The sequence below is a fragment of the Oncorhynchus nerka genome, linkage group LG9b, assembly GCF_034236695.1.
Source record: "Oncorhynchus nerka isolate Pitt River linkage group LG9b, Oner_Uvic_2.0, whole genome shotgun sequence".
Classification (NCBI taxonomy): Eukaryota; Metazoa; Chordata; class Actinopteri; order Salmoniformes; family Salmonidae; genus Oncorhynchus; species Oncorhynchus nerka.
This window is the reverse complement of record NC_088424.1, coordinates 45,841,627-45,856,013: the sequence shown is the minus strand read 5'-3', so window position 1 is coordinate 45,856,013 and position 14,387 is coordinate 45,841,627. Positions and strand designations below refer to the sequence as shown.

The window sequence follows — 14,387 nt, the reverse complement described above, 5'->3', positions numbered from 1 at the left end:
ATTTATCAAAGGGTGACTGGGACGCAATACCTTATGCTGGTTGACACTCCATATCCTGATGATAGAGTCTCTTCCAGCCGTGAAGAGCCGGTTCAGTGCAGGGTCCAGCTGAAGAGCATTCACCCCATTGCGATTGTGCTTCTCCGCCTCGTCTCTTATCACATAAGATACCTGCAAATAAAGATAGAGGGGGATGGTCAATAATAGCCTGAACACACCCCTTCTATAGCATTGACGCATACGTGACTAAAGCCTTGGCCAAACGTTTTTTTATTTCACCTTTATTTAACCAGGTAGGCTAGTTGAGAACATGTTTCTCATTTACAACTGCGACCTGACCAAGATAAAGCAAAGCAGTGCGACACAAACAACAGCACATAGATACACATGGAATTAACAAACACAGTCTATAACACAATAGAAAAAAATATATACAGTATGTGTTTAAGTTGGCTGAGGCTCCATGACTACATTACATTCACCTATGCATTACATTAACGTATCTATCTAGTTCACCGCATCATTTGCTAGCTAGCAAGCTACAGGTTAAGGTTTCAAGATCCTAGCTAACGTTAGCTAGCTGACACAGCTTCTTAAAAAAAAAAAACTTTATTTAACTAGGCAAGTCAGTTAAGAACAAATTTGTATTTACAAGTGGCCTTAGACCACTGCGCCACTTGGGAGTCAGCTAACATGTTAGAATAGCAATTATCAATTCAATGACAATTTACACATACCCTAAGAAATGCAACAATGGTTAAATAAAATTGTCGTACAACTCAGGTTCATTTTAAGTTACTTTGTTCGAGCAAATCATGCTTCAAATCGTGTGTTTAGCATGCTAACTAGCATGTACGTTAGCTAGCTTGAGCGGAGTTAACAGTAACGAGATGAGCATTCTTGGATTGCAATTTGCATCGTCTTTCCAAGATTATTGGTACACATTGTCACACTATTTAGAATAGTGTGCATTTTCATGTATACAGAGTTGTATTACAGAAATATCAATTGACCTGTACTTTCCTTCGCCCAGCGGCATTCTGTCTGTGGTGCGCCGCCATCTTACATGTTGACAGTCGAACCCTCATACGTCACATCCGAGAAGAAACACAGATAGAATAATGACACTGATATTTCACCGGATGTATACATGTGAAGCATCCGCTTGGCGTTTCCAATCACAAGCAAATATGGCTGGCAGTGGGAGAAGATTGAACGGGATGGATTGTGACCGACATTATGCAAACTTTTCTCATCGATTAATAATTTGATCTCAATACAGTTTTATGTATTTACAACTATAATATTTTATGAACAGAGTGGACTAAGATTTGTAGACTTTGCCAAAGTCTTAAAACATCGCGTTGTTTAGGAGTGCAAATGTGAATTTAGGTAGTGCACACATGCACTTCACAGAGTATGCGTTGACTAACCGAAACATGCAAACGTTTTCTAGAACGCGCCAATAGGATCTTGGTAGCTTGTGCTAGACTCTGCCCACCTCCTTGCCTGTTCTGCCCACTATGACTCATTTGTTTCTATCGGAAACGACAAGCAGTGATCCACCTTGGATGAGTTATAAAAACTTTGCTACACGTTCTTCTTCGTCGATGAGGCCTAACGGCAGTTGGCATCCCAAAAAATGCTGCATTCGCCATCTACTAGACTGGAGTATAACACCCTTATACATTGCTTGAAAAAAAATACCCTACCATCTAACCCTACACTCACTAAAAACCCACCACCCTACTCCACAATTTAAATCTATTTAGTCCTACCTCAGGTCTGAAAGGATGGTACACCACCACATAACACACCCTGTAACTCTTCTGACGTCAAGTCTCGCACACCCAAATACCTCTCTGCAGCTGCCACCACAACCTCAATTTTCTGTGACTTTACGTTCCATCTCTGCAGTACAGTTGATAACCATTGATATAAATGCTAAAAATCCAATCTTTCTGAAACATATATCACTTGTTGGTTTATCCCTCTATACTGGTACAAATCTACCACTCACACCACTCCTCTCAGGATCCCTCCCTCTGTACTGGTACAGATCTACTACTCCCACCACTCCTCTCAGTATCCCTCCCTCTGTACTGGTACAGATCTACTACTCACACCACTCCTCCCTCTGTACTGGTACAGATCTACTACTCCCACCACTCCTCTCAGTATCCCTCCCTCTGTACTGGTACAGATCTACTACTCACACCACTCCTCCCTCTGTACTGTTACAGATCTATTACTCACACCACTCCTCTCAGGATCCCTCCCTCTGTACTGGTACAGATCTACTACTCACACCACTCCTCTCAGGATCCCTCCCTCTGTACTGGTACAGATCTACTACTCACACCACTCCTCTCAGGATCCCTCCCTCTGTACTGGTACAGATCTACTACTCACACCACTCCTCTCAGGATCCATCCCTCTATACTGGTACAGATCTACTACTCACACCACTCCTCTCAGGATCCCTCCCTCTGTACTGGTACAGATCTACTACTCACACCACTCCTCTCAGGATCCCTTCGTCTGTACTGGTACAGATCTACTACTCACACCACTCCTCTCAGGATCTCTGAAGTCGAGGATCGGTAGGATGGTCAGTTTTACGAGGGTATGTTTTGCAGCATGAGTGAAGGGTGCTTTGATGCGAAATAGGAAGCCGATTCTAGATGTAATTTTGGATTGGAAATGCTTAATGTGAGTCTGGAAGGAGAGTTTACAGTCTAACCAGACACCTAGGTATTTCTAGTTGTCCACATATTCTAAGTCAGAACCGTCCAGAGTAGTGATGCTAGTCGGGTGGGCAGGTGCGGGCAGCGATCGGTTGAAGAGCATGCATTTAGTTTTACTTGCATTTAAGAGCAGTTGGAGGCCATGGAAGGACAGTTGTATGGCATTGAAGCTCGTCTGGAGGTTAGTTAACACAGTGTCCAAAGAAGGGCCAGAGGTATACAGAATGGTGTCGTCTGCGTAGAGGTGGATCAGAGAATCACCAGCAGCAAGAGTGACATCTTTGATGTATACAGAGAAGAGAGTCGGCCCAAGAATTTAACCCTGTGGCACCCCCATAGAGACTGCCAGAGGTCCGGACAACAGTCCCTCCGATTTGACACACTGAACTTTATCAGATAAGTAGTTGGTGAACCAGGCGAGGCAATCATTTGAGAAACCAAGGCTGTTGAGTCTGCCGATAAGAATGTGGTGATTGACAGAGTCAAAAGCCTTGGCCAGGTCGATGAAGACGGCTGCACAGTAATGTCTCTTAATGATTGCGGTTTTGATATTGTTTTGGACCTTGAGCGTGGCTAAGGTGCACCTGTGACCAGCTCGGAAACCAGATTGCATAGCAGAGAAGATACGATGTGATTCGAAATGGTCGGTAATCTGTTTGTTAACCTGGCTCTCAAAGACCTTAGAAAGGCAGGGTAGGATATATATAGTTCTGTAGCAGTTTAGGTCTAGTGTGTCTCAACCTTTGAAGAGGAGTATGACCGCAGCAGCTTTCCAATCTTTGGGAATCTCATACGATCTGAAAGAGAGGTTGAACAGGCTAGTGATAGGGGTTGCAACAATTTCGGCAGATCATTTTATAAAGAGAGGGTCCAGATTGTCTAGCCCGGCTGATTTGTAGGGGTCCAGATTTTGCAGCTCTTTCAGAACATCAGCTATCTGGATTTGGGTGAAGGAGAAATGGGGAGGCTTGGGTGAGTTGCTGTGGGGAGTGGAGGGCTGTTGATCAGGTAGGGGTAGCCAGGTGGAAAGCATGGCCAGCCGTAGAAAAATGCTTATTGAAATGCTCAATTATAGTTAGGTTAGGTTTAGAGAACTTACCCAGCAGGTTAGGATATTTAGCATTGCAGGTTAGGAGAATTAGGCTAAGGTTAGGAAAATGGTTAGGATTAGCATTAATTTGACAAAAGCTGGATCCATTCTAGTCATGATTGTGGTTTATGGGCATAGAAATTCAATTACTAGAGGGGATATGTCATAAACCCTCAAAGTTCCAAAATGGGGTGCAAAATCTTGTTCGGGGAGAAATCCAAAACCTAGTATTCTACTTCCTAATTCTATGTTTATAGGTAACTGAGTTCTCTCATATCCCCTAGTACATTACCAGCTGTTTACTTTGAACTGTCATCTATTGCCATTAATAAAGAAATAAGTGATACAGTCAAATGTATTTATCCACATTCTGTGCTGGCCTTTTCCCCTCGCCACAACACTGCCTGCTACCACTTGATCTTGCAGTGTGTCTTTCCCACGTGATGTTCACGAAGAGGGCGAAGAGGAGTTGGACTCAGTTTGACTCATGAGCCGGATCACCCTCCTCTTCTTCTCTCTCGTCCGTGGCCTCCTGATACTCCGACACCTTTTCTCCAGGCGATCGAGGTGACCTTGAATGCTCTGCAGCATCGCCAGCATTCCTTCCAGGTCAGACTGGGAGATGACCAGTTGTTCAAGTGTAGGTGGAGTCTCATTGCCCTGATGCTCTTCTTCTGGGTCTGTTTCTGTTCTCCTCCACCTCTGGTAGATCTTATAAGAAGAAACAAGAGAATGGCCTGGTAATGAATAAGCTTTGAAGGACTTTAACACAAAGGATCTCATCAATTCAAATTAAAAGTTCAAGTAGAAGTTAAAGCAAATTATACCAATTGTATTATGCCCAATTTTACCATCCAAATGCAGGCTGGAATGATGATGACCAACAAGACGAAGAGTCCACGTGATCCCATAGGAGACAGAAAAAAGCCTCTGGACTGGTTGGTGTTTGTCCAGGAGGTTGTTCTGTATCGGACATCTGGATGGTCTGGGATGGCAGGACTTCTAGACAACAAGGCCACCTTGATACACATCATAATGTAATAGACTATACTTTCTTCTTCTGTCCTCAGTGCTTCAACTTTGTGTATTCTGAGAATGTTCGAGATGGACTCCATCCATTTGTCATGAATCAAGTCTTCCCTTATGTCTGTTCTGAGTTCTATCTTCAGTGAACTGACATTACAGAACATGCTAAGAAACTCCAAGGCAACTTTTTCATTATTCCTGTACGTGAGGATATTGCTTTGAAATGCCAAGAAGAAGATGAACAAGGAGAGAAGCAGGCACTTGTAAACCATTTCCATATCTCACTTCTAATGTTGATTCCTGTCCAGACTCACTCCCTCACCATAATGCACCACTCTATAGAAAGTTGGAGCATGGACTAAAAGTCAAACAATGGAGCTAGTTTCACATTCAGTATTTCAACGTTGGATATCAGGACATGGCCTGCACTGTACCTCTGTACATTTCTCAGAGCAAACCACACCTGAGAGGTTCCCCTAATGGCCACAAAAAGGAGGTTTGCAGTGGCCGTAGTGTCTATTCACTCAGAGTTGCAGCGTCATCACAAAGTGATGTCACAAACCCCCCAAAATACGTTTTGTGTCACAATAGGTTTTTGGAAGGCTGAAAAGTTCTAGCGCTATACTGACAAACATCTGAATAAAACAGGAACTAAATACAGATTTTCAGCATTTATCTATTACATAAAATACATAAAATAATTGCTTTGCATAAATGTAAACCCAGCTCAACCCTCAGATAACTGTCTTTAGGATCACTCCCGAGTGGCACAGTGGTCTAAGACAATGCATCGCAGTGCAAGAGTCGTCACTACAGTCCCTGGTTGGAATCCAGGCCGTATCACATCCGGCTGTGATTGGGAGTCCCATAGGGTGGTGCACAATTGGCCCAGCGACGTCAGGGTTTTGTCCATCGTTGTAAACAATATTTTTTTCTTAACTGATTTGCCTCGTTAAATAAAATACATAAATAATCTGCCCCAAGTCATTTCAGCCTATTGACCACAAGTATGTATTATTGCCTGTATTAAAACTCTGTGTCCAGATGGTGACAGTACTCTTCCAGAAGACAGCAACAGTGTCTGACTTGCTGACACAGCTGGGGAAACCATGCTACAAGTAATTAGATAGTGCCTCGCCAGACCATCTGGGCACTGTTTGCCCACTATGACTAAGTAAATCCCTCCATCTCCATCTCTCTCGCTCTCTCCCCATCATCTCTCTCTCTCTCTCTCTCTCTCTCTCTCTCTCTCTCTCTCTCTCTCGCTCTCTCCCCACCTCTCTCTCTCTCTCTCTCTCTCTCTCTCTCTCTCTCTCTCTCTCGCTCTCGCTCTCCCCCATTTCTCTCTCTCTCTCTCTCTCTCTCTCTCTCTCTCTCTCTCTCTCTCTCTCCCTCTCTCCCCCATCTCTCTCTCTCACTCTCTCTCTCTCTCTCTCTCTCTCTCTCTCTCTCTCTCTCTCTCTCTCTCCCCCATCTCTCTCTCGCTCTCCCCCATCTCTCTCTCTCTCTCCCCATCTCTCCCCCATCTCTCTCTCTCTATCTCTCCCCCATCTCTCTATCTCTCTCTCTCTCTCTCAGGTTTTAGCTCTGGACTGTATAAAAGCACCATTTTCTCTCTGTTTTTTTTCAATCAAGCTCAGCCATTTTATCTAACCTTGGTGTTGAGAGAGTTACAGATATTGGGCTCAGTGACAAAAATAATTGCATTTATATCAGCTTCTGAGACTGCAATGAAAGAAAGTGTATTTTAAATTGATAATTTCTCTTCTGAAAGCTAGCAACAGCCAACACCGACACCAACAGAACAGCCAACACCGACACCAACAGAACAGCCAACACCGACATCAACAGAACAGCCAACACCGACATCAACAGAACAGCCAACACCGACACCAACAGAACAGCCAACACCGACACCAACAGAACAGCCAACACCGACACCAACAGAACAGCCAACACCGACACCAACAGAACAGCCAACACCGACACCAACAGATGGACCACAGCGACACCAACAGAACAGCCAACACCGACACCAACAGAACAGCCAACACCGACACCAACAGATGGACCACAGCGACACCAACAGAACAGCCAACACCGACACCAACAGAACAGCCAACACCGACACCAACAGATGGACCACAGCGACACCAACAGAACAGCCAACACCGACACCAACAGAACAGCCAACACCGACACCAACAGAACAGCCAACACCGACACCAACAGATGGACCACAGCGACACCAACAGAACAGCCGACACCAACAGAACAGCCAACACCGACACCAACAGAACAGCCAACACCGACACCAACAGAACAGCCAACACCGACACCAACAGAACAGCCAACACCAACAGATGGACCACAGTGAAAACACTCTTAATAGATTAAGTGTTTTCAGATTTCACAGAATTCTTTATTATTATTACAATAAAATATACTGTGTTTTCCATGAATCAGATATACTTCCCTCTCTTTACTAAACTTAGCTGTCATTTTTTTTTATTGTCAGCTGTGACACTCAGATTGTTAGCTTTTTTTATTGATTTTTTTTTTTTTTTTATAGAAGTACCACAACACCATTTGACTAGGTTTGTATCAGCAACAGATCAGAGAGGAGGTCGAGTGTTAACATGGCTGTCTGTGTGCGTGCTGTAGCCGTGACTAAAATGAAGTTTTATCTACACGATTTCGTCTCTCTCTGAAATGGGCCTAATAGCTTCAGAGTGAGTGGCTTAGCCCAGCTTCTCTCTACTTACCCATCCTGTCATGTGCCAAGAGACTGAACTCTCTCTCTCTCTCTCTCTCTCTCTCTTTCTCTTTCTCTTTCTCTCTCTCTTTCTCTCTCTCTCTCTCTCTCTCTCTCTCTCTCTCTCTCTCTCTCTCGCTCTCACACAGCTCTCCTCTCTGTTCACAAAAGGGCAAGGAGGAACCCATATAACATGTTGTTTTTTTTAAAGAAGCAGAATGTTAAATCGTATGCTGACAAGTTTTTGTCGTAAGTGGAATTCCAATGCTCTATTATTATCAGAGACCATTATTTCTTCTGCATCCAGACTGCATGACCTACCCTCGTCATCTTCTTGGTCAAATGACTTGTTTTTAGGGGTTTGTACTCTCCTATTCCCCAACGTTTTTGTGATGAACAAGTGAGTCACAGTACTTCACTGTGTCTGTCTCTACTCCCTGTATGAAAAGGAACTAGGAGGGTTTCACCAATCCCAGCGTCCCAATCAGGAGACCACTCTTCCTCCCACAGAGGGTTGGATGCTTATTTTCATCCGTTGCCGAGAGACCGCATCAGGACAACGTTGTCGCAGCAACCAGGAGAAAACAACCACCTCCCCCAGCCCCCTTGAGGTTCCAATATTCCCAGTTGTAACTGGTTTGAGTTCAGGGGGAATGAATAAGAAGCTTTGGGTAAGACTGGTAACACTGGTAACACTAGTAACACTGGTAATACTGGTAACACTAGTAACACTGGTAATACTGGTAATACTGGTAACACTGGTAACACTGGTAACACTAGTAACACTGGTAATACTGGTAACACTGGTAACACTAGTAACACTGATAACACTGGTAATACTAGTAACACTGGTAACACTAGTAACACTAGTAACACTGGTAATACTGGTAACACTGGTAACACTGGTAACAGTAGTAACACTGGTAACACTGGTAACACTAGTAACACTGGTAATACTGGTAACACTAGTAACACTGGTAACACTAGTAACACTGGTAATACTGGTAATACTGGTAACACTGGTAACGCTGGTAATACTGGTAACACTAGTAACACTGGTAATACTGGTAACACTGGTAACACTGGTAACACTGGTAATACTGTAACACTGGTAATACTGGTAACACTGGTAATATTGTAACACTGGTAATACTGGTAACGCTGGTAATACTGGTAACACTAGTAACACTGGTAATACTGGTAACACTGGTAACACTGGTAACACTGGTAATACTGTAACACTGGTAATACTGGTAACACTGGTAATATTGTAACACTGGTAATACTGGTAACACTGGTAATACTGGTAACACTGGTAACACTGGTAACACTGTAACACTAGTAACACTGGTAATACTGGTAACACTGGTAACACTAGTAACACTGATAACACTGGTAATACTAGTAACACTGGTAACACTAGTAACACTAGTAACACTGGTAATACTGATAACACTGGTAACACTGGTAACAGTAGTAACACTGGTAACACTGGTAACACTAGTAACACTGGTAATACTGGTAACACTAGTAACACTGGTAACACTAGTAACACTGGTAATACTGGTAATACTGGTAACACTGGTAACGCTGGTAATACTGGTAACACTAGTAACACTGGTAATACTGGTAACACTGGTAACACTGGTAACACTGGTAATACTGTAACACTGGTAATACTGGTAACACTGGTAATATTGTAACACTGGTAATACTGGTAACGCTGGTAATACTGGTAACACTAGTAACACTGGTAATACTGGTAACACTGGTAACACTGGTAACACTGGTAATACTGTAACACTGGTAATACTGGTAACACTGGTAATATTGTAACACTGGTAATACTGGTAACACTGGTAATACTGGTAACACTGGTAACACTGGTAACACTGTAACACTAGTGATGATGTCGTCCCCACAGGGACTGTACGTACATATCCCAACCAGAAGCCATGGATTATAGGCAACATCCGCAACGAACTAAAGGTTGAAGCTGCCGCTTTCAAGGAGCAGGACACTAATCCGGACGCTTATAAGAAATCCCGCTATGCCCTCAGACGAACCATCAAACAGGCAAAGTGTCAATACGGGACAAAGATTGAATCCTACTACACTGGCTCTGACGCTCGTCGGATGTGGCAGGGCTGCAAATTATTACGGACTACAAAGGGAAAACCTCCCGTGAGCTGCCCAGTGACATGAGCCTACCAGACGAGCTGAATGCCTTTTATGCTCGCTTTAAGGCAAGCAACACTGAAGCATGCACGAGAGCACCAGCTGTTCCCAGATCATGCTCTCCATAGCCGATGTGAGCAAGACCTTTAAATAGGTCAACATTCACAAAGCCGCAGGGTCAGACGGATTACCAGGACATGTACTCAAAGCGTGCGCGGACCAACTGGCAAGTGTCTTCACTGACATTTTCAAACTCTCCCTGACCTAGTTTGTAATACCGACATGTTTTAAGCAGACCACCATAGTCCCTGTGGCCAAGAAAGCAAAGGTAACCTGCCTAACTGATTACCTCCTCATAGCACTCACGTCGATAGCCATGAAGTGCTTTGAAAGGCTGGTCATGCCTCACATCAACACCATCATCACGGAAACTCTAGACACATTCTAATTTGCATACCGCCCCAACAGATTCACAGATGACGCCATCTCAATCGCACTCCACTCTGCCCTTTCCCACCTGGACAAAAGGAACACCTATGTGAGAATACTGTTCATTGACTACAGTTCAGCATTTAACACCATAGTACCCACGAAGCTCATCACTAAGCTAAGGACGCTGGGACTAAACACCTCCCTCTGCAACTGAATTCTGGACTTCCTCATGGGCTGCCCCCCAGGTGGTAAGAGTAGGCAACAAATCAAATCAAATCAAATGTATTTATATAGCCCTTCGTACATCAGCTGATATGTTTAAGTGCTGTACAGAAACCCAGCCTAAAACCCCAAACAGCAAGCAATGCAGGTGTAGAAGCACGGTGGCTAGGAAATACTCCCTAGAAAGGCCAAAACCTAGGAAGAAACCTAGAGAGGAACCAGGCTATGTGGGGCGGCCAGTCCTCTTCTGGCTGTGCCGGGTGAAGATTATAACAGAACATGGCCAACAACACATCTGCCATGCTGATCCTCAACACTGGGGCCCCTCAGGGTGCATGCTTAGTCCGCTCCTGTACTCCCTGTTCACCCACGACTCCTTGTGGCAAGCCGAGCACCTGCAGGCTGACTTCGGGCATCAGTACTTCAGTCCGTCGTCAGTGTTTCCTCCGACACATTGGTGCAGCTGGCTTCCAGGTTAATTAAGTGAGCGGGTGGTAAGAAGTGCGGCTTGGCGGGTCATGTGTCGGGGGGGGGGAATTACAAGAAAAACATTTAATGGAGGAACGTAATAATGATGAGGAGCCATTAAGTTTGCTTTTTCGGCCTCAGGGATTTTGCTGCCCACATAAACTCTGATGCCCCCCCCCCCACCACCACCCCACCGCCCTCCACCCCCATCATAAATCCATAGGGAACAGACACAAACCTGTTGAGCACCTAGGCCTTGTTAACCATCTCCACTGCTGTGGCAGTCGGCTACATGAGATAGTGATATCAAATATCCTTACATAATAAAGGTGCATGCGTGTACTGATAGGATGCATGGAGAGTGAGTAGCTCTTTTCTGTATCAACAAAACTGTGGTTATATGTGAAAGCCAGACAACAGAGTTCAAACTAAGCCTCTAAGATCAATAGATCAATATCTCCCCTAGCAACTGGGAGAGAGTGAGTGGTCAGTTATGTACAACATCAAACCGATCCGTTGATAAAGTGGCACATCGACACAAATCCAACAAGCCATGGCTTCCCGCAGAGGAAAAGACCAGGACTAACTTGGAAATGCAAATGAGAGTTATGAGCTAAAGGATATCCAAGAAAAATATAGCTAAAATGCTCTCAATTCTCACCAAAACAAACTAACTTCTACAATCTGTCAAAAAGTAGATTTCCTCTAAAAGACAGTCTATCGTGTCAGACGTGCACATACAAGGAGTGTGCACAAACAAGAAAACAAAATTAGCCATCTAGAAACAAATATATCAGTGGAAGTTGACGTTTGGATATTTCATAGGATTGCCGGTGAGCCCTAATCAAGCTACAGGAAACCTTCCCAGAAACCTTCCCAGATGAAGGAGGTGATACCCCCTGCTCTGAGAAGAGGTCAAAGTAGGAAATAAACAATGAGACACTTGGCTACAATGAAAAGACTATTTAAATACAGCATGTACACCACCAGTCAAAAGTTTGGACACGCCTACTCATTCCAGGGTTTTTCTTTATTTTAACTATTTTCTACATTGTAGAATAATAGGGAAGACATCAAACTATGAAATTACACATATGGAATTATGAGGTAACCAAAAAAGTGTTAAACAAATCCAAATAGATGTTATATTTGAGATTCTTCAAAGTAGCCACCCTTTGCCTTGTTGACAGTAATGCACACTCTTGGCATTCTCTCAACCAGCTTCATGAGGTAGTCACCTGGAACGTATTTCAATTAACAGGTGTGCCTTGTTAAAAGTTCATTTGTGGAATTTCTTTCCTTCTTAATGCATTTGAGCAAATCAGTTGTGTTGTGACAAGGTGCAACGGTATTCCTGTGGTGAAGTAGATGGAGGACCAAAACGCAGCGTGGTTATATTGATTCATGTTTAATAAAAAAAGATGACCACTACAAAACAATAAACGTGGAAAACCAAAAACAGCCCTATCTGGTGCGAAACACAGAGACAGGAACAATCACCCTGTCACGAGTCCGACCGAGGGTGTTTCCCCTTCCCGGGCGGGTGGCGCTCGGCGGTCGTCGTCACCGGCCTATTAGCTGCCACTGATTGTTTTTCCTCCCCCTCCTTGTATGTTTAGTGGTAGCACCTGTTCATGTTTAATTAGTTTGTCTTTATTAGACAGCCGGCCCGCCTGGTTGTTGTGCGGGATTATTTCTATGTAACCTTCGGCTCTGTTATAGAGGTACGTGTTAGTGCCGAGTCGTGATTTGTTCTATTGTACTTTTTGATTCCCTGTGGTTGGGAACGTAACTTTTTGTGAGCACCCTGTGGTGCGTTGGTGCTATTAAAAGACGCACAGCATTGAACTCTGTCTCCTGCATTTGACTCCACACCCACGACACCCGGAGCATTACACACCCACAAAACCCAACACCAAACAGGCTACCTAAATATGGTTCCCAATCAGAGACAATGACTAACACCTGCCTCTGATTGAGAACCATATCAGGCCAGACATAAAAATAGACAAACAAGACATCCAACAATGCCCACTCAGAACACACCCTGACCAAACAAAACATAGAAACAATACAAAGTAAACTATGGTCAGGGTGTGACACAAGGTAGTGGTGGTATACAGAAGATAGCCCTATTTGGTAAAATACCAAGTCTGTATTATGGCAAGAACAGCTCAAATAAGCGAAGAGAAAGGACAGTCCATCATTACTTTCAGAATGAAGGTCAGTTAATCCAGAACATTTCAAGAACTTTGAAAGTTTCTTTAATGAGGACCGCCACAGGGAAAGAAGACCCAGAATTCCCTCTGCTGCAGAGGATAAATTCATTACAATTAACCAGCCTCAGAAATTGCATCCCAAATAAATGCTTCACAGAGTTCAAGTAACAGACACATACATCTCAACATCAAATATTCAGAAGAGACTGCATGAATCAGGTCTTCATGGTCAACTTGCTGTGAAGAAACCACTACTAAAGGGCACCAATAAGAAAAAGAGACTTGCTTGGGCCAAGAAACACGAGCAATGGACAGTAGACCGGTGGAAATCAGTCCTTTGATCTGATGAGTCCAAATTTGAGATATTTGGTTCCAACCATCGTGTCTTTGTGAGACACAGAGTAGGGGAATGATCTCCGCATGTGTGGTTCCCACCATGAAACATGGAGGAGGAGGTGGGATGGTGTGGGGGTGCTTTGTTGGTGACACTGTTGGTGATTTATTTAGAATTCAAGATGATGACATGATTGACATGATGGGAACATGATTCCCTATGATTCCCTATGGGTTATTTCATAGTTTTGAATGTCTTCACTATTATTCTACAATGTAGAAAATAGTAAAAAATAAAGAAAAAACCCTTGAGTGAGTAGGTGGGTCCAAACTTTTGACTGGTATGTCAATAACTGTTCTATGAATGTGCGTATGTGTGGGAGTGTGTGTGGGAGTGTGTGTGTGTAGAGGGAGGATGAGGGATGGTGAATGTGAATACGTGTAGGAGGGAATGGATGAGTAAGTCAATGGATGGATGGATGTAAGCGTGTCTGAGAAGTCGGGAGGGAAAAGATGGGAGACTGGGACAAGCTTAGCCTGGGTGTGTAAGGGTGTGTAAGGGTGGGCAAGGATGGGAGGTAGGGACAAGCTTAGCCTGTGTGGGTAAGGGTGTGTAAGGGTGGGAGGTTGGGACAAGCTTAGCCTGTGTGGGTAAGAGTGGGCAAGGATGGGAGGTAGGGACAAGCTTAGCCTGGGTGTGTAAGGGTGGACAAGGATGGGAGGTTGGGACAAGCTTAGCCTGGGTGTGTAAGGGTGGACAATGATGGGAGGTTGGGACAAGCTTAGGCTGGGTGTGTAAGGATGGGCAAGGATGGGAGGTTGGGACAAGCTTAGCCTGTGTGGGTAAGGGTGTGTAAGGGTGGACAAGGATGGGAGGTTGGGACAAGCTTAACCTGTGTGTGTAAGGGTGTGTAAGG

At 44.2% G+C, this 14,387-nt stretch overlaps 1 protein-coding gene across 3 annotated transcripts in view; it reads right to left on the bottom strand.

Annotated features, from left to right (window-relative positions):
* Positions 1 to 1,096, bottom strand: part of LOC115114794 (WD repeat-containing protein 48-like) — a 45,639-nt gene extending 44,543 nt beyond the window's left edge. For all 3 annotated transcript variants that reach the window (XM_029643297.2, XM_029643299.2, XM_029643298.2), the window contains exons 1-2: positions 1,014 to 1,096; positions 31 to 171 (exon numbers count right to left, since the gene is read on the bottom strand). In XM_029643297.2, the coding sequence (XP_029499157.2) occupies positions 31 to 171; positions 1,014 to 1,088 (216 nt within the window). In that variant the 5' untranslated portion in view covers positions 1,089 to 1,096. The remainder of the gene's footprint in view (positions 1 to 30; positions 172 to 1,013) is intronic.
* Positions 1,097 to 14,387: the final 13,291 nt, after the last annotated feature.